The sequence below is a fragment of the Corticium candelabrum genome, chromosome 9 (genome assembly GCF_963422355.1).
Source record: "Corticium candelabrum chromosome 9, ooCorCand1.1, whole genome shotgun sequence".
Taxonomy (NCBI): Eukaryota; Metazoa; Porifera; class Homoscleromorpha; order Homosclerophorida; family Plakinidae; genus Corticium; species Corticium candelabrum.
The window spans coordinates 2248277-2274323 of NC_085093.1; the positions used below are offsets into that span (position 1 = coordinate 2248277).

The following is a 26047-nucleotide window of genomic DNA, read 5'->3' on the forward strand; positions in this document are numbered from 1 at the left end:
TTTACCCCCAGCTAGGGAACTAAACATCTCTGCTGGTATAGGGATTGGATATTGATCAACTACCATAATCCGATTGAGGGGTTTAAAATCACCGCATATCCTGATATCACCGTTCGGTTTAACAATGTCCACTGTTGGAAAAGCACATAGAGCGATGTTAACTGGTTCTAATACACCGTTTTTCACGTTCCTTTCCAATTCCTACTCGATCTGTGCCCGAAGATGCATAGGAGGTCGCCGGAATGGAAAAACCTTCAAATCCGCCTCTGGTCGCACAGAGATGCCCACAATCTCACTGCAGCAACCCAGTTCATCTGTAAATAATTCTGAGAACTGCTGTAATAGTTTCTCCACTGGTGCTGCAATCTCACTTGATTCTGTCAACATTACACCGCCATGGTTTCCCATAGCTTTAAGATAGTCTATGCAAACTGTAGCCATCCCAACCTTTTTTACCCAATCCATTCCCAGCAGGTTTGAGCCTTTTCCTTGTCTCACGTAGAATTGAATAGGTGCAAGGTTGTTGCAAAATCTAACCTGACCTGTCATCATGCCCCTAGATCTCATGATTCGACCTGAAGCATTTCGTAGCTGCGCCCTCTCCTTACTCAACTTGGGCTGTCCCAATTTATTCCACGCTATCTCATCCATCAAGGAAACGTCTGCTCCTGCATCAACTCTAAAAGTTAAGAAACAGTCATCCACTTGTAACTTCACCTCAAGTTTCCTTAATGTATCACGAACAGTTTCTGCACAGTAAACATTCTTTGTGACAGAGTCATTGCAATAACTTGATTCATCCTCCTGAGACGAGCTTCCTTCTAACTCTGCCTTCTGGGAGTTTTGAGCTTGTTGTACCTTCTTTGTTCTCTGAATTACATCTCCTGGTTTAACAACTTTGCCACGCCTAAATCCCAATGATTTTTCTTGGTTCTTCGCTGTCTTCTTCGTACATTCCCATTGGTAGTGTCCTTCTTCTCCGCATTGAAAACAGACAAACCCTCGTCCGGCCTGGTGACGTTTATTGTAAGGTTTGTCTCCCTTCACAGATTTTCTTCCTTGTAGATGACAAACTTTCCCTTGCGATTCTGCCGTTGCCTCACGTGTTGCCATAACACTATCTCTTGCTCCTTCCAACGTCCTAGCTAGGAGAATCATTTTATCCAATGGTTGCGTCAGTAAGTCTTCCTTCTCATACATCTTTTGTAGAATAGAGTCATCTTTCAGCCCTGCAACAAATATGTCTCTCAATCTGTCTGCGTATTCTCCTGCCTTGAATGAACAATTCGTTGCGATTCGTTTCAATCCTTCGGGGTACTCCTGTACAGCCTCTTCTTCCCGTTGAATTCGCCGATGTAATTTCACTCGTTCTACAATTGCATTGCACTTACGCTGGAAGAACATCTGAGTCTTCTCAATAAGTTGTTCGACGTTGAAGTCTGTGATTTCCCTTGGCAGTACCGCGTTCTCCAGACGCATACGTATACCTTCATCTAGACATTTCAGAAATAAACTTCTGTGAGTGTCTTCCGTGATATTGTAATCTGTAACAGCTAAGTCTAGGTAGAACTTGAACGAATTGGTATTCCAACTCTTAAAACGCCGACACGAATCCTGACTCGCGTCTTCCTTGAACGTACCAATTGACCTGGCAAGTCTTTCAAAATCCTTGAATCCAAGAACCGGTTTCGAAGCCATGTGTTCGCAGCGCCAATTGTAGCATAAGACTCAAAGACTGGTAAGAATAAATGTAATTGAACACAAGGGACACAACAAAGAAAACATGTATCCGTTAGCCGGCTATCCAAATGACTGAGCTGCCCCGCTTATGAAACCCGGATGCCACAACCTATACATAAAGAATGACAAAATTTGTGAACCATGTTCACAAAGAGGATAATTTAATTAAATAACTACCATTAGCACATGCAATTACCACCTACAGGTATAGTAAATTGCATTAGAATGTTCTACAAATTTTATGCATACTGTGATTTCTCAACACAAAACGCAACATCTGTAATCAGGGCCACTTACCAGAAGTTGAGAATCACGCTAGACCAGCCAGCTAGAAAGCTTTATCAAGCACCTCCATAATTTGAGTGACGAGCACTTGCAACTTGCAATCGATCTCGCCGCGAGTAGCACTCGTGAGTCCATCTGCAATTTGGACCCTCTGATATATCGTGCGCATGCGTCATCGCAACCCATTCCCTTCAGTTCCCATATTGTCAACGGCGATCTCACTTCCGACGGCATATTGACACGGTTGACGCGCTTCTCGTCGGCTGGGCTGAGATATCAAATGACAAGTGGAACATGCTAGGATAGCCCAGCCGACGAGTGAACCTACTAGGCTAGCCCAGCCGAGGAAAATTTGACACAATTTACGCGTGCTACGTCCATGGGCTAGGAGGAGAACGTGCATGTAATATGATATCGCAGCCCAGCCGACGGAATTATGACACACTTGACGCGTGTCGTCGGCTGGGCTGAGATGCAAATTAGTTGTAGAAACATGATATCGCAGCCCTGCCGACGAGTTAGCGCAGCCCAGTCGACGGAATTATGACACACATCACGCGCCATCTAAACTTACCGGCCAAGGGTTTGCACTTCTAGTGCTTCTTCATTAACTAACCTTTGCTAATCGTACGTGGGGCTTCAACGTAACGTACGACCTAGAATCGGTCACATTTACAAGTTAGCGCACGCGTCTGGTTGCGTCTGATTGTTTGCAGTGAGTTCGGCGAAAAACGTACGCGATCAGACATACTGCTACCACCTACAGTAAAAATCGCTGGAATTCCCCGCTGTCTACGCTAGATTACTGTACTGTCCAAAAAGGGGGACTGGGGCTGTCTACTGTCTGTTCCCCATAAGCGTGAACTCGGAAGCGAGTAATGAAGTAGAGGTCACACCATTTGTGCACATTAGAGCACTAAGAGCTGCTCCAGTTGGACCATGTTATACCAATTATCTTAAATGGTTCCAGTTGCTGATCCGTTGGTCTTACAAGATAATTGGATAATAGTCATTGCTCCACCCGTTTGTGTTTGATATGCACAAGTATTATCCTTCCGTTTCGTTGTAGAAAGGGCTTAGATAATTTGATAAACAAAAATGCCAGACCTAGCGGTTTCTAACGATACCGAGATCATCGCGAAAGTCCACTAAACAGCAGAGATATTGATGATTTTCAAAGTTCACACTTATGGGGAACAGACAGTAGTCTACCGGTTTCCTAGACATGTAGTAGCATGTTAGATGTCATGAAGTAGCATGTTAGATGTCATGAAACCCTAGATTTGTAACGTCATGAAGCAGCAACGCCCGTTAATTAACGGGTGGCAGAATCCATAAAAAAACAACACCTTGCTGGGCTGTACGAATATGCGCTAGTCTTGCATCCACTACGAGAAATTCAAAACAAGGAAGGATTGTAGTATAAATAGCGATTCGCAGGCCCCATCAAAACTACGACTGCTCTACTGCCAGATGTTGACATTGCTCTACTATAGTAGGCAATAAGGCATACGGATACAGAATCAAGTACGGGACTTCGACGTTGCTCATTGGTTGAAGACTACACCACCTCAAAGTGCGCGCGTTAATTCCCGGAGAGCGCACGGCCGTTTCGCCTGCGCAACTTAGTTTGCACGTGCTCAGTCACGTGGAATTTCGCGATCGCCAACATACCATCACTTCCTGTGAAACGTTTTCCATTCTTTCTTCTATGTCTGAATGACAATAAGCGAACAACGTGCAAGAAAGTAAGTGCAGACGTTCATACCATAACTCTATAGATTGTAAGTCTCATAGCACGTTTCTAAATGAGTCACACTTCCATGATAACTACAGAGGTCGTTTTCACTGTTATCTCACATCTCCGGGTTTTTGCAGATATAACAATGATCGCAAACAAGACTCATGTGAGACACCACAGCCACCGTCGCTCGGCTTTTGTGTACGCCTCATAGAAATAATGATACAGTTGCGAGTCTTTTGACACGTGACTTGGCTCCTAGCTGCCTGAAAATGTGGAAAGCTGAGACTGAACTCGTCTACAAGGGTGCTTCCACTTTGTTTCTCGATGTAAAAAGTGCAGCTACTTTATCCAAACACAGGGCAACGGCCAACCGATGAGAAAACAAGAAGAACGGAGATCATGCATGAGACATCGTCGTCGACATGCACGAACCTCTCTGCTGGGGAACAACAGTATGAAACACGTCATACAGCCGACGATTGCAAACACAGACACATGCTGCCACTCACGTCTGCAAGCCATATGAAGGAATTGACCGCGAGGACAAGCTAGCGTACACATGTACACAAGACTAGATGGTCTCCTGGAGAACTTAATTTGCAAGGATCGACTGCAGGTTTGTACGAGCGACGACCTAATCAACGTCAGAGACAGGGAACGCGGACAAATAAGTTATGGTGACACAAGAACAGAAGCATGGTCATTTTATACTAAAATAGCACTAGAATATGACAAGATGACCTAGGTCACGTGCCTAGAGATATTATTCTTAGCAACTTGGGATGTAAGTAAAATCATATCTATGGTAAAATAAACTTTGCCACAAAAACTTGCTAATGGTGTACCAACACTGGTTCCTTGAATTTGAATGGTACACGTGTAGCAGTTCTTTACCTCATCATTCTCTCATGCCCTTTCCTTACTCCATACACTACTTAAGACGTATACAGAAACAGTTAACCAGTATACAAGTGTTGTCAGTCTAGTCTATGGATATGGCACATCACATCCTTTCCGTACGAGAGCTTCGCAGGTTATGTGCCCCCAGGTTCAATCGAGAGGATGTCAGTACAAATGTCTAGACCACAAAAACAGGATTCTCCAGTTGTACAAGATAGATGTTGGAGCAGATAATGTTTCTGTGCATCCTACCAATTTCTGTGTCTGCTGCCATCTAGCGGTGCATTGATTTACAAAGAGGCAAGGAGCCTCTATTCTTGTACCTTTCTGCAGAGAGTGGATGGTACACTCAGAAAACTGCAACACCTGCTGTAGTTGTCAGCAACAGAAGAAAGAAGGAAGACCACCCAAATATTGAAAAAAGAATCAGCTTGTTCTCACAGGTCAGTCAGCAATCAAATTGACTGACCTAATCCAACAAATAGAAACAGTAGCACCAGAAGCCCTATGTTCACAAGACTTTATTCAAGCAATCCAACTATCTCATTTCATCCAATTTGAGTCAGTTCTGTACCTGTTTGACTCGTTCAAGTGCACCCTGTGTGAAAAGTTGTCAACATCCCAGTTGAACTCCAATGCAACCATTTAATGTGCAAGAAGTGTGCCATTCAACATTTGCATCAGTCTCCCTTGTATGACTGTTTCCAGTGCCAGCAGCTATAAGAAGCACATCAAGAGCCCACCACTAGCATTACTGCAGTAGAGATGGTCATGCCTCAGGTCACACGGCATCGGCCAATAGTCAAAAAGCGAAAGGCAGAAACTACAATTGGCATCTGTGATAGAGGTAGAGGTCTGTAGAATGCGCTGTGAGTAAGAATAAAAACAAACAAACAAACCTGACTCCGCCATCTTTGGGTCTCGATTCTTCCATTACGGCGAGGCGTACATCGGTAGGATCTCCCACGAACTGAATTCTAGTAGCACAAATAACTGGATTACAGCGAAAGTCCTCGCAAAACCCGGAGAATGCGGCAAAACAGGAGGACGAGAAACGTGTCGTTTCACATGCTACAAAGGACTTCGAGATTTCCAGAGATCTTCTTCAGATAGCGACACTACCCGATTGTGTGGTCATACCCTAAAAGACAGCCTACGCTTTCTGCAGTATCTGTGTGCAAACGCCGATTCACGTCACTTGAGCAAAAACCGGTCATTTTTAACTGAGCATGCGCAACAACTAAGTTGCGCGGCCTCGCATAGTTGAAACGGCCGTGAGCGGAAGAACGTCGTAATGGCGCAACGACGAGGCTGGGAAGAGATACGAGTCGCTGCCTTCAACATTCAAGTGTTCGGTCGTACAAAGATGAGATCAAAGAAGATATCTCAAGTCCTGGTTCAAGTAAGTTGATGTCCACATATCCACATCCGCCATTTCTAGTTAGTGTGTACCCTAGATACCTAGGGGCTTCTACTCTTCCACAACAGTTCTTAGTGTGATAATACCGACTTGATGATGGCAAGAAAATGTGGCGTACAACATGCTTGACTACTTGACCTTACAGCGAATAAATGACACACTTCCCAAGACGCGACTTCCGTTACGTGTTCCAAATTACAAGATACACGTGCTTCTTAGCGTGAGCGCTAACTTTTAGCCGTGACTACTTGTTAATTGTGTTTGATTGGTCAAGGTAAATGACTCCACTTACAAACTGTTAGAGTGTAGTCACGTTTACCTACCGTACTGTACCAACTGTAGGCCGCGGAGATATCACGTGCTAGGAGTGCTCTGACCGGAGAAGCTTCCTCTTGAGTTGTACTGTTACATACTATAAGATCTGCATCATAGGCGCGTAGGAACTTAGATTTGGTTGAGGGGGTGTCAGGGGTTGAAGGAGGATGAGTAGCTAGAGGTGTACGCGCGCAGCGAAATTAATTAATTAATTAATTAAGGAACGCAATGAAGAAGTGGAAACTCACCCAACTAAACTTTAATGATAAACGCAACTAAAACACTAAACTCTAATTCACGTGCTACCGGTATGCAGTCATTGTTTGTCCCTCCCATTTCTCCAAATGAGGCAAGATCTTAATTAATAACGCAAACTCTATCACTTGATGAAGTGACACTGGCACCCATTTATTTACTTGCATCAGAAGATATGTCATAACGTTAATTTGTATTATTGTGTATTATGTTTTTATTGTAATTTATGTTATAAGTTTTAACTTGTATTGTATTGTATAATGATTATACAAACATGAACCTTATAAACATGGACCATACAAACATGACCATACAAACATGACCATACAAACATTGACCATACAAACATGGACCATACAAACATGGACCATACAAACATGGACCATACAAACATGGACCATACAAACATGGACCATACAAACATGGACCATACAAACATGGACCATACAAACATGACCATACAAACATGGACCATACAAACATGACCATACAAACATGACCATACAAACATGGACCATACAAACATGACCATACAAACATGGACCATACAAACATGACCATACAAACATGGACCATACAAACATGACCATACAAACATGACCATACAAACATGGACCATACAAACATGACCATACAAACATGGACCATACAAACATGACCATACAAACATGACCATACAAACATGGACCATACAAACATGACCATACAAACATGGACCATACAAACATGGACCATACAAACATGACCATACAAACATGGACCATACAAACATGACCATACAAACATGGACCATACAAACATGGACCATACAAAAATGACCATACAAACATGGACCATACAAACATGACCATACAAACATGGACCATACAAACATGACCATACAAACATGGACCATACAAACACGACCAAACAAACATGGACCATACAAGGACCATATAAACATGACCATACAAACATGACCATACAAACATGGACCATACAAACATGGACCATACAAAAATGACCATACAAACATGACCATACAAACATGGACCATACAAACATGACCATACAAACATGGCCATACAAACACGACCAAACAAACATGGACCATACAAGGACCATACAAACATGACCATACAAACATGACCATACAAACATGACCATACAAACATGGACCATACAAATATGGAGCATACAAACATGGACCATACAAACATGGAGCATACAAACATGACCATACAACACATGGACCATACAAACAAGACCATACAAACATGACCATACAAACATGGCCATACAAACACAACCATACAAACACGACCAAACAAACATGGACCATACAAACATGACCATACAAACATGGACCATACAAACATGACCATACAAACATGACCATACAAACATGGACCATCCACATGGTTGTTTATTGTCAAGAATTTTGCTTGAAAGACAGCAACACTGTTGTATTAATTATTTAGCTAATTAACATAATTTAAACCAACGTCCCTTTCAATGTATAGATCCTTTCAAGGTATGACATCGTTCTGATTCAAGAAGTTCGTGACCGTTCTGGCAAGGCCATAAAGGAGCTACTGAAGCTCGTCAACACGTATGATCATTTGCTAACACAATCTGGATCCTTGCTTACACAAACTTGCGAACTATCTAGTCATGCAACCGATGGAGCATACAAGTTGAATATCAGCAAACGTCTCGGTCGAACCGTTAGCAAGGAACAATATGCCTTCCTTTACAAGTTTGGTCACATGTTGTCTACGCTGTTGTATAGTTTAATATTGTGTTTGTACTGCATGTGCAGGGAAGATAGTATTGAAGTGGTGGATGTGTTCCAGTTTGATGACACTGATATTGGAGATGTCTTTCAAAGAGATCCGTTTTCTGTCAAGTTCAGACTCAAGAATTCGAAGTCGGGTAAACGTTTACACACACACACACACACACACACACACACACACACACACACACACACACACACACACACACACACGCACGTGCACACACACACACACACCTATTAACATCACCTATTTCAAGGTCTCGCCGAATTTGCTATCGTCGCCATTCACACCGACCCCGACGAAGCAAAGAGGGAGATATGTAACCTCACCAAGGTCAATCATCCCAATACAGTTACAGGTCATAATATAAATCAATACTAAATATGACCTCTCAGGTGCACGAGGCTGTCAGCAAGAAATGGGATCTCAAGGACGTGGCCATTATGGGCGATTTCAATGCCGACCTCAACTACGTCAAAGGCCAAGACTTTGTAGACATTGATCTGTTTACTGATACCAAATTCCATTGGCTCATTGGCAACGAAGAAGACACGACGGTGACAGCCACACATGCCGCATACGATCGGCAAGTCGTAAACACAATGGTGGCAAGAAGGACGACATAAAATTGCTTTCATGTTGAGTAGGATTGTTGTGACGGGAGAGAAACTGCTGGCGGCCATAAAGCAGGATTCGGTCGGACCGTTTCACTTTGACGAAGAATACGGACTCTCGGAGGAAGAAGTGAGTATAATATATACGTATAGTGACTCGGTGTTTGGCATTTTCTCTTTGTTGCTTGATGTACTTAGGCATGTAAAATCAGCGATCACTATCCCATCGAGATGACCCTTCAAATATCTGAAAGTCATTGCTTTGTTGATATCAATTACATCACACTGCCAGACTTGCTGACTTCCGTTTTATCAGATTTCCAACTACCTTGTTGTCCTTCTCGCCCTCACAGTTTTACTCACAACATCAAATATCCTGCTAGTATTGTATACAAAAATTACAACTAACTATTAGCAGTATTAGACGGGGCCAGCAGTGCTCAACAAAAATATAGAGAACTGAAAGGTATTCGAGAACATTTAGTCCGTCCGTGGGTCAAGTGCCAAAAGAGGCTTTAGAAAACAGACATTTTCAAAATATTTCCAATTTTTTGGTTTTTGGAACTACTGTATCAAAACTGGTTTTTGCCCTTGCTGTGTCTGTAAAAAAACTCATGCAACTGAGCAGCAGCAGCAGCAGCAGCAGCAGCAACAGACTTACAGTGTATGACTTGGGTGCATTTTACGTGCCTTCTGGAGTCTGTAAGAAGAGAGAGGGTGAAACACGTTTTTGATTAGTTGCTGCCATTCTAGAAAAATTGTTCGCTTCACTTTGCAAGCTGAAAGAAAGGGAAATTAGTACATCTGCATACACTGGGTGGGTGCTCTGACTGGTAATTCTTAGTGAGTGGCACATATGTTGACAACATCTTATCTGACACAGTCCTTTCCGTTCTAACAATTCCACGTGCACACACACACACACACACACACACAGACAAACGGACAGATAGACACACACGGACACACAGACACACACACACACACACACACACACACACACACATGGACAAACACACACATGGACAAACACACACATGGACACACAGACAGACAGACACACACACACACACACACACACACACACACAGACACACACACACACACACACACACACACACACACATGGACAAACACACACAGGGACACACAGACACACACACACACACACACACACACACACACACACACACACACACACCAGCATAAATTGAAAGCGACTTTGATTTTACTTCCACAGTGTAACACCCTGAAGTCAGCAATCAGCAATGACAGGCAATAAAGACTGTACTAAACAATACACATCCACGGCCACAAACCTTTGGCTCCAAACCAATATCTCATATAACAGTCTGGCAGTGTGAACATACAGTCAACAAATTCATGAACACCAAGCATATGAATGCATCCTTTTCTAGGAATTGAACTGCCGCAGTTGCATGGTCAGCTAGTAAAGACATCAGAACCGTCACAATCCAACAAAGTCTGGATGATCAACGAATTCGGGCATAAAGTTGGCGTACCGGACGGCATTCTAAAGTCTGTGTTTAACGTGTGCGATGACGACATCAAGACTCTCCCTTCCCATCTTTGTGAGATCAGAGAAGACGACTGCCTGAGCAACAATGCGATCATAGCAAAAGCCGACGACACAGAAACCTTCCTCATTTCTAATGGAATCAAGCGAGTAATCGCTGATAACAAGACCGTCGATCGCTTTCACTTCAATCTTGATGCTGCTGTTGTGTTGCCACTTATAGCCATCAGCAGTATTCCATCTGGAAAACCGATACAGTACCCGGATCAGGCTCTACGACGTTTTAGAAAGCGAGGCAAGTCGAAAGGGCATGAAGAGGAGAGAACGTCGAAAGCCAAGAGTGCAAAAACCTAAGAGTTGGTGCACGAACGTTCGGTCGACATCACAGAGACAGTCTGGTTTTTAGTGTAATCCATGTTTCTCTCTCTTTCTATCTCTATAATTTGATTATGATCATTGCTAATGCGTTCATAGAGTTTCAAACACGTAACAAATAGGATTTTGCTGGCATCTATAAAACGTACGAAATAAACCTGAAAATCCTACCTCTATACGTCTCTATATACACTTTTCATATACTAATATTATGATCTCTGTTTATGTTGCGTCGTCGGTTGATGGTTGGTAATATGTGTGAAATATTCTCTCGTGGCTACAGATCTTCATTGAAGTGTACGTGTGTGGTAGAAGCATCGGAAATCGACTGGTGAAGTATGTGATGTAGCCTTCAGGTACGGGACCGAGAGACGCCTGTAGGCCTTCATTCAGTTCTCTGTAGTGATGCTTCTACAAGCACACGACAGACAATAGAACCCAACCTTCTTTCCGTATTGTCATTGGAAGCGTTTGTTTTATGTAAAAACAAACGCTATATATATTACATACGCACACATGCACACACACATGCACATGCACACACACATGCACATGCACACACACATGCACACACACATGCACATGCACACACACAAGCACATGTACACACACAAGCACATGCACACACACACAAGCACACGCACAAGCACACGCACACACACACACACACACATGCACACGCACACACACACACTATATGTATTCTAGATTTACAGTAGATTTTTCAAAGCCAAATAAGCACCCAGGGCTCTTGTCCAGACATTCACGGTACGTTTAAGAGTCAACAAAGGTGCCCACCAAGTCAAACACTAAGTTTTGTGTTGCCTTATGTGGATCTAACTCTCTCACAAGGAGAGCTTGTTAATTGACATTATATAGTACGTGATAGAATAGACACATACACCATTTACAGTTCAAAATCAAATTGGTATTCTGTAAAATCAAAGTAGTTTGTAGTCAGATCAAATTTGTGGTATGACAGATGAGTGTGCAATCTGTAAAATCAAATTGCCAATGTGTCAAATCAAACTTGTCATACGTCAAATCAAATCTGGATGATCATTGATGTCAAATCAAATTAGCAAGATGTCTCCTCAAATGCGCAAGACTATTAGCATAGTCTAAGCTAATAGGTAAGACTTCATAGCATGCTATTATACATCAGACCTCTCATTCTTCGCACCAAATCACGAGACAGTCTTTTGTAATGACCACGCCCATTAAATGTGTCCAAAGTGGGCGTGATTAACAGCATACGTGTTGGCTTCGCTTTACGTCTTTGTGCTTCCAAACGTTAAACTGCAGGTAGATAGCCCAGATACCCAAATACAAGCAAGCAGAGCCATACATAAAAATCTACTTCAAAGAATCTACTATGTCCGATCCGGAAAGACGGGGCTAATGGGTCTGCACAAGCAACTGTCCTCTAGTGTCTCACAGTAGGCTAGTGGGGAGAACAGACTGGCAATCATGAGAATTGGGTGCAAATCATGAGATCGTGAGACATGCCCGTAAATCGTGAGAGTTAAGAGATCTGATACATTCATCTCTAGTAGAGGTGCTACGCATATAGCAAAGCAACCAAGAGCAAAGCACGTTGTAAATCATGAAACCCAGTGAAGTATACAAGCATACAGAGAAGTGAAACGACACTATCAAGGTCAATTTCCAATTGGCAAATCTTCCAATTCCATTACAGCGGGCCAGTACTTTTGGCAGTGTGTGATGCAGCGCAGAGTTGAATGAGGAAGGTGAGGAAATGGAAAAGATAAGAGGAAGGAAACAAATGAGGGAAAGCAAGTATCAGATCAGACCGACCTACAGTGCACTCAACCTGGTTGCACTTTTCCAGCCCTAAACAAGGCAAGTCTTGTCAATCGCCAACGACAGAAACATGGAGCAGCATAACCACATAATTACTCCTCTCCGCTAAGGCTAATTGATATGAAAATTCAGTGCTTTGACTAGAATTTTATGTGAACTTAGTGTGGAGACGAATGGCAGTCAACATCTTAGGTATTACCCTACTGTTCCTAATGTTTTTTCAAGTAATAATCTTTTCAAAAGTTTTGCCTTTGAAAACAATAGGATAACAGAAAAAATATTTTGGTCTCAAAAATTGTCTGTTGTCCGGGCTTTGGTTTTTGCACGTGTGCATGAAACATCGTCAAAAATGGCGACTAGATGAAAGTGCAAACCTCTCAACTTTCTTCGCACCAAATTGTGAGACTGCCTTTTGTAAATGACCACGCCCATTTAACGTGTCCAAAGTGGGCGTGGTTAACAGCCTATGTGTTGGCCTTGCTTTAGGTTTCTGTGCACGTGCCAAGGCTTCACTTCAAACTTCCCAACGTTACTTTACTGCAGTTAGCTACCTGCCCGGATACCCCAGATACAAGCAAGCAGAGCCATGTAGGAGTTCAAAGAATTGGCTATGTCCACAAAGACGGGGGCTACACAAAGCAACTGCCAGAGTGTCTCACGGTAGGCTTGTCGAGAGAAAAGTCTGGGAATCGTGAGAATTAGGCATAAATCGTGATAGTTGAGAGGTCTGGAAGTGTGCAGCTCAAGACGCCAACTAGAAATGTTTAGAGAATTGAATCAGCTTAAAAGAATAAATAAACAAATAATTAAATCAAAAAATGGCTAATATTGCACATCAAGACCTTAGAAATTAAAATTCGTAAAAAATTCTAAATTATTTTTGAAGTCTCAAAAGAATTACTGCCTATTCCCGGAAGTGCGAACTCGGAAGTGAGTAATGAAGTAGAGGTCACACCAGGTGTGCTCATTAGAGCACTAAGAGCTGCTCCAGTTGGACCATGTTACACCAATTATCTTAAATGGTTCCAGTTGCTGATCGGTTGGTCTTACAAGAAAATTGGATAATAACCATTGTTCCACCCGTTTGTCTTTGATATGCACAAGTATTATCCTTCCGTTTCGTTTGTAGGAAAGGCTTAGATAATTTGATAAACAGAAATGCCAGACCTAGCGGTTTCTAACGATACCGAGATCATCGAGAAAGTCCAAAAACAGCCGAGATATTGATGATTTTCAAAATTTACACTTATGGGAAACAGACAGTAGTCAAGAAAATCATTAGAAGCAGTAGGGTACATGTAACATGGGATGTCATGTGCATTTGTGATTAGATATCTTACTAATTCGATTTGACATCATCCAGATTTGATTTGATGGGTACAACTACGTTGGTTTGACAAATTTTGTTTGACGCATGACAAGTTTGATTTGACACGTTTTGGCCCCTTGATTTCACAGATTACACACTCAATCTGTCATACTACAAATTTGATATGACGTCTCGTGGATTGATCTGACTACAGACTACACTCAAACTTCCCTAATCCGAACCTCCAAGATCCAGACACCTCCATAGACTGGACTCTTTTCCCCAGCACATATCAGATCTTGGGACTCCAAGGGTAAGCACTTTGGCAAGAAACTCCCCGTATAAACACTCCCGCCGTCTTGACTATCACGTGCCAGTGTGTAGGAGAACGCATATGTAACGTATGTAACTGTATTACAAGTACACATGATGTACATTACAGTGTAGTACAAGTGTGTACTGTACACGCATACTGTATGCAGACCTGGTATGACATTCACCAAACCTTACACTAAAATGGTCTGGGATTCCAAGGCTAAAACGCACGTTAGCTATCTCTATCTTCCAGACATTTCTAGAATTCAGACAGTGGCTGGTCCCATACTGTCCGGATTAGGGAGGTTTGAGTGTACTTTGAATACAAAGTTGATGTAATAAGTGACGATTTTGAACTGTAAATGGTGTAGAGTCTGTAGACCAACCTTATTCCTCATGGCACGAAGGAGGTCTCGAACCGAGTCTCCGTTGTATGTCCGATATTTTCTTAAATCTGAACGTAAAACCCAAAAACATGCATATACCAAGCTGCAATCGTCTCTTGTAGATATACCTTGCTGTAGATCTTCTGTGATGTTGTCCTTCCAGTCGGTCTTAATGACCGACAAGCCACCGGATTCTAATGCCCTCACGATCACACTGTCCAAGGGCTCCTTCTCGATACGATCGCTCACGTCCTGCACATTATGTTTAAAGCTTGTGTACTAATAACGTCTAGAATGAGAGCAAACCTGAAAGAAAGCAAGCTGCTTTGGCTTTGACCAAAAGAAACAGTCAGACAGGACTGCCTGGGCTGTAGGCCTAACCAATCAGAAAATACATTTAGAGAGTCTCCATTAGTGTGTGTGTGTGTGTGTGTGTGTGTGTGTGTGTGTGTGTGTGTGTGTGTGTGTGTGTGTGTGTGTGTGTGTGTGTGTGTGTGTGTGTGTGTGTATACATGTGAATGTATCCCAAACACAAACATATCAATCTCTTTCAATATAAATTCATTCACCTCTCATCAGGAATGTACGACACCATCTTCTGAATCAAATCTCTTGCCACAAGGTTGCCTACAACGTCACAAGTCAATCCCCCTACCTCGCACATCACTAGCACATCAACATCACAAACAACTAACTTCCTATGCTTCCCAACTTAGGGCTCTTCCTGTCTTGTATATTCGCTTGTCTATGAAGCACCGGATCAAACGGATGTTTACCGCCACTCAAGACGTAGAAAAAGACACAACCAGATGAGAAAATATCAACAGCACGCGTCTAAACACAAACAAACATCTAAACTACAGGATACCAATTGTGACACACACACACACACACACACACACACACACACACACACACACACAACACACACACACACACACACACACACACACACAGACAGACACACACACACACACAACACACACACACACACACACACACACACACACACACACACACACACACACAGACAGACACACACACACTCACACACACACACCACTTTCTGGTTCGAGTCCATCATTTCTGGTGCTATCCACCCCTCCGTTCCAGCGATGCCCGATCTTAATGACAATGACCGACGCCCACTCCCAAGCTTTCTGCATAACCCAAAGTCTGATATCATGGCCCGAACTTCTCCTTTAGCATTCGGTCGCGATATGAGAACGTTTTGTGGCTTAATATCACGATGCACTGGACAGACACAGTCACATACGACAGACATAAAGACCACTCAACTGATGACATACCAATTCCCAGAGAGTGTAGGTGTGCTATACCAGACATTGCCTGATGAAGGACTCTGAGATGACTGAGGCCTGTCCAGTTGTATTGGCTATGGGAGTGCCGTTCAATATACTGTCAAGAGCAACATTAACATATGCGGCTTGTTAGAACATGGATTTGATGCCCAACCTCGTGTACAGTGGCTTGGCACAGCTCAAGAGCGATGTACCTGAATTGAGAATCTTCCTCCTACACAATGGATAGTTCACATATTCGGTTTGCATGCAAAATAGTAAGTCAATTGCACACACACACACACACACACACACACACACACACACACACACACACACACACACACACACACACACACACACACACACTTACCATACAAAAGTAGCGAACAACATTTGAATGCTGATCCGATTCTCTTAGCAAATCAACCTCTCTGTCAGCCACGCTGAAACAATCGGGAAGAATCCGTTTTACAGCGACATCCCGGTTATCAAATGTGCCTCTAACCCATCACACATGATGCCACAACACAATTCAATGCAACAGAAATCTCCACTCACTTGTACACAAACGTCCCTTCACAGCCCTTGCCAATGACATCTCGGACGTTAAACGATATCTTTCCTACACTAACAAGGCCACTGCTTGATCCACCAGAAGCTACATGTACAACAAGATTGACAGTAGGAATAGACGACAATCCCGACGAACACACAAACCTGTGCTATGAAAGCTCTCTTGTAATACTTCAACGTCCGAATGATGGCTGCTATGCTGACTGTGTTTGCTACTAGCCGACGATCCACTCAGTCTGCGATCTGATCCCTGACGTTCTCGACTGACCTACAACAACGTGTCACAACAACTCAAGACGACAGACATCGATACAATATGACAGACCACCGGCACGTCGCCTTTCTGTCGTAGCACAAGTGCTGCTCCAATTGCTCCCAAACACAACGTCAATGCAATAAACACAACAACAGCGACAATACCGGCCGCAATGTAGGATCCCGGGATCAGACGAACGTCTTGATTGAAATCGCGATCCTCCGGTGACGGTGGCATCTTCTGATGCTTTGGTGACATCCTCTCCTTTAGTGGACTGTCGTCTCGCTTGTCTATGGGTTCTATGATCTTGTCTATGCTTGATGCATCGTTATGTTCGTATGTCAGTTGAGGTACTGAAGGTATCAAACGAGCCGATTTCGTCCTCGGCATCTCGTATAATCCAAGTAGAAACGGCAGAGAATTCGACCGTTTATCTCCACTCATACTTGGTCCGTCGATCAACAGCACGTTCGGCTTCTATAAAACAACCGATCGCTTTAGTATACAAACAAACATCAACGGAATACGCAAAATGTCCAAGACCCGTAATCTGATTGCCTCTTCGGCCAAACAGACGGTCGCATAAAGTTTCCCTTGATGTTTACCAACGTATAGAGCAGATCTACAAATAAGCAATACGTTAGACATACACGTTGCAGTACGTGGGTGACATATTTTTATATCTACTTGAGATCTTTGTATTCGTTATCGTCGATGTCGTCAATCTCCACGCCATCTTCCGAGCTTGCTGAGTGAGAAACGGAATGCTTTGTAAGAACGGTGGAGCCGAGGAAGCTATGGAGGGTCTCCATGGCGACATTCTTTAATGCCATCTTTCTGATTTGACCGTCAGAGCCGGCGGCATATATGGAGACAACAGGAGAATTAAATGTTTGGGTCCACATACGATGGCCTACAAATAATTGATTTTGTTATATATACAAACAAATAGGAAATAAAACCAACACAAATGAACTATTAACATTATAGTTAGACAAATAGACAGGCAGGCAAGCAAGCACACAGACAGACAGACAGACAGACAGACAAACAAACAGACACACAAACAGACACATAGACAGACAGATGAACGGAAGGACAGACAGACGGACGAAACAGACAGACGGCCAAAAGGACAGACAGACAAATAGACAAACAGACAGATAGACCGGCAGACGGATGGAAGAACACACAGACGAACAGAAGGACAGACAAATAGACAGACAAACAGGCAGACAGACAGACAGATACACACATACATACAGACAACAGATAGACAGACTAGACAGACAGACAAATAAACAGATAGACAAACACATAGACACACAAATGAATGGAAGGACAGACAGACGAACGGAAGGACAGACAGACGAACGGAAGAACAGACAGACAGACAGAAGGACAGAAGGACAGGCAGACAGAGACAAACAAACAGACAAACAAATAGACAGCCAAACAAATAGACAAATAAACGACTCACAAACAGATACACAAAAAAGACCAATAGACAAACAAATACACAAACAAACAGACAGACAACTTTACCAACACACAATATCTATACCTGTACTCGCATTCACAACCAACACAGCTCCATCTGTACCATCACTTGCAGAGAACAGCAAAAAATCTAACAAACCATTCCCACCCACAATCCAACAAACTCTCAACACGAGACAAATCAATCTACTCACCAGGAAGAGAAGCACCCGAAGACAAAGGTGACGACGCGTAATCCTTGTAAGTCACATTCCACATTATCTTCCTTGTCTCACTGTTAAACATAGTCACAGTGTACTCTACCATCCAAATACAAAACTCTTGATGCTGCAGCTTGTATGATGTTAAAGTTGAATGTACAGTTTTACTCTACCTGTGCGACCAAAATATAACGAACTGCGTTTTCTATCGAGCACGGGACATGTGGTATAAAAGCCTTCAGTAGTCAGAACCTGTAACTTTTCGCCGGTTGTAGGATCGAGTGCAAACCACAAATCGTTCTTCCGACCTATAGAGTGAAACCAAAGCACACTGTAGCAGACTATATGCAGACCGTATTGTCACGAAGGTGTGCGTCACAGTGTGTGTGTGTGTGTGTGAGTGTGTGTGTGTGTGTGTGTGTGTGTGTGTGTGTGTGTGTGTGTGTGTGTGTGTTGTGTGATCTAAAATAACATACATACAAACACATGTAAAACTTACTCACAAGTTGTAGACAAACAGACGTAAACAAATCTCACATTTACATCTACAATTGCAGTATGACACTCACTATTACACACTCAAACGTATATCTACTAACACACAGATATACTCTTCAGTCTCAGCATCGAAAACTAAACTTCTCCGGACAAACACAATTCCCTAATTTCTTTACTAATTTTTCATTTACAGTAGGATGTCAGTTATCCCGTTCATAACTCTGAATATTTCAGATTTCAGATAACTGAAACTCTGCTGGCATGCAAACAGATGTCCCTGGGCCTCCAAGGCTGCTTATTAAAGTCAGTTCATTAACCCATTCTTCACCTGGGAAAGGTTAATAACACAAATTCTCATTATATAATTCAGTTATCAGGGTTCTCGCTAGACATTTTTAGAAGTGTGGCAGGATAGGCGTGTCCACGACACAGTTGCACGATCCAAGTCAGACATGCGCTCTTGAGCTGATCTCATGTTAGGTACATTGTGTTGTGACTATTGCGTGTAGCAACGTTCAACAGCAAAGAAATCAACTTCAATCGCTAGTAAGCCCTTCTTCGCGATCTTCATAGATTGTGCATGCGCAAGTTTCATGGACAGAAAGTCTGCTAGTCAGGCGTTGATTGCTGTTGTTGTTGCTTTGCAAAAAGCCATGAATAGTCTAGAGTAGATTCCAGACAAGAGGTGTGCTTTCCGGGTCACTGGAAGGTCATCTGGGAATAAAATCAGAGGCAGTGCATCCGGGACTACAATCACAACACTTCTACGTTTGGAGTGAGGCTATCATCCCGCGTTATTTTGTAAGAGCCTGGATTTGCGGCAATTGTCAACTTTACTAAGTAATGTAGTATTTGCTTCAGTAGTATTGAATTCTCAAACATTCCCTAGCTGTAAAACTTTGGACTCCTAGCTACAGTTTCTGAGCGTGGTGACCTCTTACTGGAACGTGGCGCAGCACCACACTACCACGCTGTAGTGAGAACCCTGAGTTCTGTAATAACAACAGATGCACAATTCCTGACTCACTAGGAGAATACACTCGATCCACCAGTAGAGCGAAACCCGGGGATGAAACAGATAGTTTCAACTGGCAGGAAATTGACCGTCTCTCATGGCATGTGCATGGGGATTGTACGTGTCAAAATCCAAAGTCACGCCGTGGACACGTTGTCGTGAGACTTCAGGTTGGGCGTCGACTCCTCGAGAGGGGACCGTCTAAATACCGAAGCGTGCATTTGCATTGTGAAGTGAAATGCAGTCTTCATGCACGGTTTCATGGCAATTGGCCCGGTGGTTTGGCATGATTGATGTTACAGACAGACAGATCAGACTTTTATAGATATAGAGATTACAATTAAAAATTGAAATTTATAATTTAAAATAAAAATAAAAGAGTCACGGACCTTGGAAGGTCTTTACTTTAGTCAGGATGTCTAGCTGTAGTGCTGAATACACATACACCACTCCAATATACACATACAATACTTCATACATACACATACCACTCCAACATACACATACAATACTTCATACATACACATACCACTCAACATACACATACAATACTTCATACATACACATACCACTCCAACATACACATACACCACTCCATACATACACGTACACCACTCCATACATACACTACTACTCCGCACATACACACACACTACTCCATACATATACTACTCCATACATACACATACACTACTCTATACATACACCACTCTATACATACACCACTCGATACATACACCACTCTATACATACATCACTCTATACATACACCACTCTATACATACACCACTCTATACATACACCACTCTATACATACACCACTCTATACATACACTACTCTATACATACACTACTCTATACATACACCACTCTATACATACACCACTCTATACATACACCACTCTATACATACACCACTCTATACATACACTACTCTATACATACACTACTCTATACATACACCACTCTATACATACACTACTCTATACATACACCACTCTATATATACACTACTCTATACATACACCACTCTATACATACACCACTCTATACATACACCACTCCATACATATACTACTCAGTGTTCGAAATTCCCACTCGCCTACTTGCCAATGGCGAGTCCAAATCAAAGTTGGCAAGTAGAAAGTAGCTGTCCACTCGCCAGAGAAGAGGGTAGGCGAGTTCAGAATTATAGTCAGGAGGTGTTGAGTTTTTACATATACCTGTAAGTAATAATAGCGCGTGTTGGCTGTCAGAATTATAATCATATCTATCTAAATTGTCCATTTATATACTGTTGTGGGAAAGGATAGTTACATCCAACAGCTGCTCAAACCACAGTCTCATTTACATGTCTGTTGCAACTAAAATGCCACAGCAAATAGATGGCTGAAGGAATTCTTCCTACTAAAAATTAGTATGGTATTGCTGTGATTGAAGAGTAGACAAAGAATGTGACTGCAAATCTGCAAACCTTCCTTGTGAAACCAATTACAGTACCACACTCTTGTCATCTGTCTGTGTTATGATTAGTTCAAATTCACCTGTAGGTTTCCAATGCAATATCGTGATCATGTTGTATAGCTGCCTTTCAGAAACCATCTAGTCGCCTACAATATGCAGGAGTTGTAAGGGAGTAGATAGTTTCATAGCCAAATGTAGGTGGTAAATTCAATCTAGTCTGAATCTACTCCTAAGGTCAACAGCACACCAGGCCTTGCACACAGCTACATGTATATTGCAGTCCACATGCACATGAATGTATATAAAACAATGGCATAGAGCTTTTATGCATGGTTTTAGTTAGGTTAGTCTAATAGATCATGATGGAAATGCGAATACTATGGTCAGTTTTAAATGTAGATACCTTTGATCCTACATAAGCTATTTCTATACATGGTCAAGATTGGGGAAATTTAAGTTAAAAGGCGTCTTTATATTGCACCTAGCTTATGGTAAGAAATCTTCTACAACAAAAGAATCAAGAATGATGACGAGCATGAGAATAAAATGTAATGAGATTGTTTTTTGTTGTAAAACAATGTCAATCAGTAATACACATAAGTACAGTCTAGTAATTACAGCAGATCCTGTTACTACAAACTTCTAGACATACATGTAGCTAGCTTGTTAATAAATAAACTATTAATTAACAGGGGAAGTGTGTAGCTATCATAGTTTTGATGATATTTATTTCCTATCATATAACTTCTCAAAACAAACAATAAAATTCTTACAACTTTCAACTTTCAACACAAATTTACTTATTTTTATTGTAATTGTACCAGTTACTAAATATATAATTGCCGAGCGTAGCCAGGCTTCTAATCCGGGTCGCACAACAGAAATGGGCGTGGTCCTATATGGGTCTCCATCGAGCTTTTGGTATATATATATATATATATATATATGTGTGTGTGTGTGTACACATAAATCTCAAATTTCTCCTCCCCATGACCACGTTTCATGATACGACCTACCATACAAATCGTTTCCGTGTCCGACTACAGATGAATCTAGAAACGATTCGTCTAAGTGACCGAACGGTGGTGAAAATGCTTCGTAAACTTTCGTCGCCCCATCCTTTTGTATTGTAGCTAGGGACTGTGTGTACTTGACAACCAAGAAACACCTTCAGGAGTTGAATGCCACCTACAGTCAACTATTCACACGTCCCATACTACAATCAATCCTTTACTACACTGTGCTGCATCTAACACTGTTACGATATCAATTTCTATGTCAACAGCTAAATACCATACCACTGTCATTACAATGGAACTGAGTGCATACCTAGACTGTACATTTCAATTGTCTTGATTACGATCGCAAAACGACGACTACCTATACCAGGCCTATATACGTAATCTAAACTACTAGGAAGTTTGCATGTTTACTTCCACAACAGCTAGGGTTTCAACAAATACGTATTGTCTAGTTAGGACTCGGCGTTTCAGTAGACGGTCTGAAAACTCCGTTGGACATGTTACTCACGAACACGAGGCGCATACGTATGGCACAGAACGTGACTTTATTAGGTTAGTCACATATATAGGGTGTAAAACACATTTACAGGGTGTAAAACGCGCATATATCTAAAGGGTGTAAAACACATATATAGGGTGTAAAACACGCATATATATATATGTATGTATGTATGTATGTATGTATGTTTACACCCTATAAATGTGTGTGTTTACACCCTATATATGTGTTTTACACCCTATATATGTGTTTTACACCCTATATATGTGACTAACCTAATAAAGTCATGTTCCGAGTGCCATACATACGGATACCATACAACTAGTATAATATTAATTTATGCACGCATTGGGACTCCAAGGCTTGTACTTTGATGAGTCAAAAATTTTGCGAATTTCGAACACTGCTACTCCATACATACACATATACCACTCCATGCATACACTACTCCATACATACACATACACTACACACATACACATACACTACTCCACATACACATACAATACTCCATACATACACATACAGTACACACATACACATACACTACTACACACATACACATACACTACTCCACACATACACATACCACTCCAAGCATACACGTCAGCAACATTATACTAAAACATTAAACAACAAACACTCTCTACAAACGCATCAAACCTGTATAGAGTATCCCATCGTTGCTACGGCAAGGTGACAACTGGACCAACTCAGGAATAGTGAAAGGAAGTTTCTAGAGTCACACAAACACACACACACACACAGACACACAGTCACAACAAAAATATCCACACTCCAAACATTCACTCCAAACTCGTACCTCAAGACCATCGTTTCCATTTTTCAGGGCATACAGACTCCCATCCGTCGGATCGGGAAGAAAATTCGGCCTACACAACAGACACACACAAACACATGACGTCATGACGAAAGAAATTGCACAAAAAAATTGTATTACAACACTCTTACCCGACATCTCGGTGGTCCAAAGGCACGTTCAATATCGGTTCTAGACAGTCAAACAACAAATGGCTACTTTCCTGCGTCTGTAAACGCTCGTGAACGACTGAATGGCCCGACCGTCTTGGAATGCCCACTGCTCGCGTCCTGATTGCTCGTTGACGGCATGCAGAGCGCCGTCGAGCGTGCGAATAAAGAGTAAGTCGTATCGCGGGAAATCGTCGGCGTCAATCACTTGCAACTCACTCTTGACGGTCTGCACGAAAAAGAGATTTAGACGTCGCAACGACTGCTGGAAAAATAAGCAATAATTCTAGCTGCTTGCCTCTGCGTCTAATGAATAAGAAAAAGGTAGAAAGAGAAAGATAGAAATGACAAAAGCCGGTCGATGCATCAGGGAATGACGTTGGCTCATTAAATTCAACTTACAAGTTGTGACGTCATCTATCACTCACGTGATCAACGTCGTCGCACCACGTGATTGGAACCAGTAATGGCCGCCGCCGACCAGAGCGTCCGCGAATGGGAGAAATACGTCAACCAGTTCAACATCCAGGGCGTCCTCAAGGAGTGTGTCGTGCAACTGTGCATGTCACGACCCGACAACCCGTTCAAATTCATCAAAGAACACTTCGAACTTCTCGAACAGGTACGAAAATCCTTTCCTGCGTCGTCCAACCGGTCGATTCCAACGTTTTCCGTCGACTAGAAACACGAGCAAGCGACGGGAAGCTTACAGAAGGCGCAGGTGGTGACTGCTGGCGGTGCTGCGTTGCCTCCCGGCGACCATGACGTCACGGATGACAACACGGCGAGACCGAAAGGTCCGCGAGGACGCCGAGGAGCAGTCAGTGCTGGAGTGGTGACGGAAGAAGATGCCGTGAGCTACGTGAAGAAGGTAGTTCTGCGTGTGTGGAGCGTCGTTTGGTGCTTGTTTTTTTATCCGTCGTTTATGGGTGACGTGTGAAGGTGATACCTAAGGATTATAAGACGACGAATGCGCTTGCTAAGGCGATTCAGAGGAATATCTTGTTTCAGCATTTGGATGACAGCGAGAGAAGGTGTGTGTGTGTGTGTGTGTGTGTGTGTGTGTGTGTGTGTGTGTGTGTGTGTGTGTGTGTGTGTGTGTGTGTGTTTGCCCATGTGTGTGTGTGTTTGTCCATGTGTGTGTGTGTCTATGTGTGTGTGTGTGTGTGTGTCCATTTGTGTGTGTGTGTGTGTGCAGGGGTGTTTGGCGGAAATAGCCACGCCCACCTTAAATTTTGGTTCCGCCCATTCCAATTTTTATGGTCGGACCACAAAAGCTTTGATGCAGGTTTTCTTACACTGAGATGCCACAAACTGTTGTCACAGAATGCTCAGGCACAAAAGGAACAAAGTGGTTTATCTTTTTTTTACAAAAAGGTTCTCTCTGTCTTAGTTCACTGTGCTTGACCACATGATAGCTAATTAATACGAGTGGGAAAATTTCCAGACCTCAAGAAGTTAAGAACCTCCCTTTATATAGGATAGGAAGGTCAGACATCTACAGACTTCGTTTGTTACCATCAGATACTGACCTAAATAGTGGGCAGAGTGCAAGACAACCACTGTTTATCTTCGAGTACTTGTATTACAATTAAGTTCATACCATATGGCAGTCTTTGTCCTAATTGGTCTTATCTTCAAACCAAGCATCCCAGGAACTAGTTGTTAGCCTGAAACAACTTCCCGCTTTTCAAAATACAAATACAAGTCCATTGTCTTCATAGCTAATCACTGCCTACTCATACAGCAAAGCATGGCGGGCCTGTACCAAGTGGAAGCCAAGGCATGGCAGAGCGCTGTGCCTTTTGTATGCTGGGGACAACCCTGGCACTGTGTGTGTGTGTGTGTGTGTGTGTGTGTGTGTGTGTGTGTGTGTGTGTCCGTGTGTGTGTGTGTGTGTGTGTGTGTGTGTGTGTGTGTGCAGGC

The 26047-nt window shown here is 42.5% G+C and overlaps 4 protein-coding genes and 1 long non-coding RNA gene across 6 annotated transcripts in view; 2 read left to right on the top strand and 3 right to left on the bottom strand.

The window, feature by feature from the left end:
- Positions 1 to 201: 201 nt before the first annotated feature.
- On the bottom strand, positions 202 to 1698 carry LOC134184087 (uncharacterized). The gene has a single exon (XM_062651697.1). The coding sequence runs from the start codon at positions 1696 to 1698 to the stop codon at positions 202 to 204; it is 1497 nt and encodes a 498-aa protein (XP_062507681.1).
- Positions 1699 to 4705: 3007 nt separating this feature from the next.
- On the bottom strand, positions 4706 to 5899 carry LOC134184906 (uncharacterized). Of its 2 annotated transcripts, XR_009970702.1 has the most exons (4): positions 5569 to 5899; positions 5244 to 5505; positions 4922 to 5174; positions 4706 to 4847 (listed from the first exon to the last, which is right to left on the bottom strand). It is a non-coding gene; the product is annotated as an uncharacterized LOC134184906 (long non-coding RNA). The 2 variants fall into 2 exon arrangements; XR_009970701.1 differs by having other exon boundaries at positions 4724 to 5174; positions 5569 to 5897.
- Positions 5900 to 5914: 15 nt separating this feature from the next.
- Positions 5915 to 10945, top strand: LOC134184905 (deoxyribonuclease-1-like). Its single transcript, XM_062652674.1, has 9 exons — positions 5915 to 6071; positions 8162 to 8250; positions 8311 to 8397; positions 8461 to 8573; positions 8697 to 8773; positions 8836 to 9026; positions 9088 to 9184; positions 9253 to 9307; positions 10473 to 10945. Exons 1-9 carry the CDS (start codon positions 5964 to 5966, stop codon positions 10943 to 10945), a joined length of 1290 nt encoding a protein of 429 aa, XP_062508658.1. The 5' UTR covers positions 5915 to 5963.
- Positions 10946 to 11188: 243 nt separating this feature from the next.
- LOC134184904 (serine/threonine-protein kinase/endoribonuclease IRE1-like) lies at positions 11189 to 24559 on the bottom strand. The gene is made up of 23 exons (XM_062652673.1): positions 24420 to 24559; positions 24215 to 24350; positions 24104 to 24143; positions 23955 to 24024; positions 23795 to 23867; positions 18807 to 18941; positions 18628 to 18732; positions 18498 to 18563; positions 17621 to 17846; positions 17477 to 17555; positions 17003 to 17410; positions 16822 to 16945; positions 16663 to 16762; positions 16475 to 16604; positions 16277 to 16336; positions 16111 to 16219; positions 15861 to 16054; positions 15496 to 15634; positions 15370 to 15427; positions 15107 to 15176; positions 14929 to 15052; positions 14801 to 14868; positions 11189 to 11377 (listed from the first exon to the last, which is right to left on the bottom strand). The coding sequence occupies exons 1-23, from the start codon at positions 24507 to 24509 to the stop codon at positions 11189 to 11191; spliced, it is 2793 nt and encodes a 930-aa protein (XP_062508657.1). The 5' UTR covers positions 24510 to 24559.
- Positions 24453 to 26047, top strand: part of LOC134184088 (cAMP-dependent protein kinase type I-alpha regulatory subunit-like) — a 6901-nt gene continuing 5306 nt past the window's right edge. The window contains exons 1-3 of the mRNA XM_062651698.1: positions 24453 to 24743; positions 24804 to 24992; positions 25064 to 25161. Coding sequence (XP_062507682.1) covers positions 24588 to 24743; positions 24804 to 24992; positions 25064 to 25161 — 443 coding nt within the window. The 5' untranslated portion in view covers positions 24453 to 24587. The remainder of the gene's footprint in view (positions 24744 to 24803; positions 24993 to 25063; positions 25162 to 26047) is intronic.

Excerpts from the sequence above, each read along its gene's own strand:
- LOC134184087 (XM_062651697.1), bottom strand. The coding sequence starts at position 1,698 with ATGGCTTCGAAACCGGTTCTTGGATTCAAGGATTTTGAAAGACTTGCC.
- LOC134184905 (XM_062652674.1), top strand. The coding sequence starts at position 5,964 with ATGGCGCAACGACGAGGCTGGGAAGAGATACGAGTCGCTGCCTTCAAC. Across the intron at positions 8,251-8,310 it reads CTACTGAAGCTCGTCAACAC|TCATGCAACCGATGGAGCAT; the intron begins GTATGATCATTT and ends CGAACTATCTAG. Across the intron at positions 9,185-9,252 it reads ACGGACTCTCGGAGGAAGAA|GCATGTAAAATCAGCGATCA; the intron begins GTGAGTATAATA and ends TGATGTACTTAG.
- LOC134184904 (XM_062652673.1), bottom strand. The coding sequence starts at position 24,509 with ATGAGCCAACGTCATTCCCTGATGCATCGACCGGCTTTTGTCATTTCT. Across the intron at positions 18,564-18,627 it reads TTCGGGTGCTTCTCTTCCTG|ATTTTTTGCTGTTCTCTGCA; the intron begins GTGAGTAGATTG and ends ATGGTTTGTTAG. Across the intron at positions 15,635-15,860 it reads TGGACTCGAACCAGAAAGTG|ACGCGTGCTGTTGATATTTT; the intron begins GTGTGTGTGTGT and ends GTTTGTGTTTAG.